Source organism: Otolemur garnettii, unplaced genomic scaffold (genome assembly GCF_000181295.1).
Source record: "Otolemur garnettii isolate 467f Iridium unplaced genomic scaffold, OtoGar3 scaffold00081, whole genome shotgun sequence".
Classification (NCBI taxonomy): domain Eukaryota; kingdom Metazoa; phylum Chordata; class Mammalia; order Primates; family Galagidae; genus Otolemur; species Otolemur garnettii.
Window position 1 is genome coordinate 8,754,633 of NW_003852476.1, and position 1,790 is coordinate 8,756,422.

A 1,790-nucleotide genomic window follows, 5' to 3' on the forward strand; every position below is an offset into this window, starting at 1 on the left:
AACCAAAACCAAAAACTCTTTCCTGATGGTCAGGCTGACCCTGCTGTCCTATTTGCCACTTTTATAAACCCACCAGTCTGATTAAGGACCCTATTTTTAAGAAAAACTTTTAAACCATGCATTTTTAGAGTTATTGCAACAATAACACTGTTGTAGCCTAACAATTGATACTTGCAGATCAATGATCCAGAAGATAATTAAACTTTCTGTCTATCAGCAAATTAGCAACAAAATCTCTGGAGACCATGCTCCATTAACTTCCATTAAGGGTGGATTTCGGCTGAAATTTCTTTACTTCATTATTCGGAATTAGTATGTTTGTTTTGAAATTATACTAAAGTTGTGTAAACAGTCTCAGTAAATCTAATGACTTTACCTAATACCTACGCCCGAAACAGAGTAAGTTTTAAGTAAAACAACATATGTTAACTATAAAACTGGGTCATAGTTACCTAACAATTAATTACAAGGAAAATACACATCCACTGTGCATCATAAAGAATCAAGGCAGTTTATTTATTTATTTATTTTTAGAGACAAAGTCTCAGTTTGTCGCCCTCGGTAGAGTGCGATGCGGCTCAACTCATAGTAACCTCCAACTCCTGGGCTTAGGCGATTCTCTTGCCTCAGCCTCCCGAGTAGGTGGGACTACAGGTGCCCGCCACAACGCCCGGCTATTATTTGTTGCAGTTTGCCCAGGGCCTGGTTCGAACCCTCCACCCTCAGTATATGGGGCTGGCGAGCTACCCACTGAGCCGCCCGAATTAAAGCAGTTTAAAAACTCAAAGCCCAACGATAATGTATTACTCCATGAAAAGTGTTTCCTTTGGTTCTAAGGGCTCTGGTGTTACAACAGAAATAATGATTGGAGTCTCTAGGTTTCCCTTATTACTTAATATTTTTAAACCCAGAAACGGCCTGTTTGAGGAAACTGACGGAGGGCGGAAAGCCAGATTAAAATAGGCTTGGAACGGCCAAATTAAAATAACTGTACAGAGCCAAGAGAACTCCAAGCTTTTTAACTGCCCCAGGCGGATCAGGGAAAGGAGAGGGAACCTTACCTGCCAGCGGCCGTAGGTGAGAAGGACCATAGAAATGGGGATGGCGGTGCCGGACATGGCATGCGTGGAGGGCATGCTGTACTCGGAGTTGTAGAAGACCTCCAACTTGACCACCGGCGGCGAGGCGGGCCGCGGCCAGCGGATGATGTCCTTGGTGCACTGGCCCAGGTACATGACCAGCACCCAGATGACCACGAGCCTCCGGCCCACCAGGGGGTCCAGGTTCCAGATCCAGAAGGGGAAGAACATGATGTAAAAGAGTTCGTTCCCCAGCTCGGTGCCGAAGCAGAACAGGTAGTAGAGCGGCCAGTTGCTCACGCAGGCCAGCTCGCCCTCCTCGCCCGTCAGCGAGTTGCGGCGCAGGGCGCCCGCGCGCCGCGGCCAGGCCGGGCCCAGCTCGGCGGCCAGCCCGTTCCGCACGCCGTTGGGGGCCCCGCCGCCGCCCGGCTTGGCAGGGCACTGATTGCGGTCGCTGCCGGGCGGCGGCGGGTCCCCGGGGGCCCTCGCCTGCCGGTCTCGCCGCCGGGGGTCTCCGGCTCGGGGCGCCTCCGCCTCCTCATCCTGCCTCGGGTCGGCGGAGCGGCTCGGCAGCGCTTCCACCCCGCACAGCCGCTGGAAACGGGCCACTTTCTGCGGCTCCTGCAGCCAGCCGGCCAGCCGGGCCAGGCGCTGCCTCAGCGACATGATAACGGGACCTGCCGGAAGGCAGGCTGGCCCCGGCGCAGCCCC

At 53.1% G+C, this 1,790-nt stretch overlaps 1 protein-coding gene across 1 annotated transcript in view; it reads right to left on the reverse strand.

Annotated features, from left to right (window-relative positions):
* Positions 1 to 1,784, reverse strand: part of SGPP1 (sphingosine-1-phosphate phosphatase 1) — a 40,559-nt gene extending 38,775 nt beyond the window's left edge. Inside the window, exon 1 of the mRNA XM_003794440.1 lies at positions 1,062 to 1,784. Within this exon, the coding sequence (XP_003794488.1) occupies positions 1,062 to 1,745 (684 nt within the window). The 5' untranslated portion in view covers positions 1,746 to 1,784. The remainder of the gene's footprint in view (positions 1 to 1,061) is intronic.
* Positions 1,785 to 1,790: the final 6 nt, after the last annotated feature.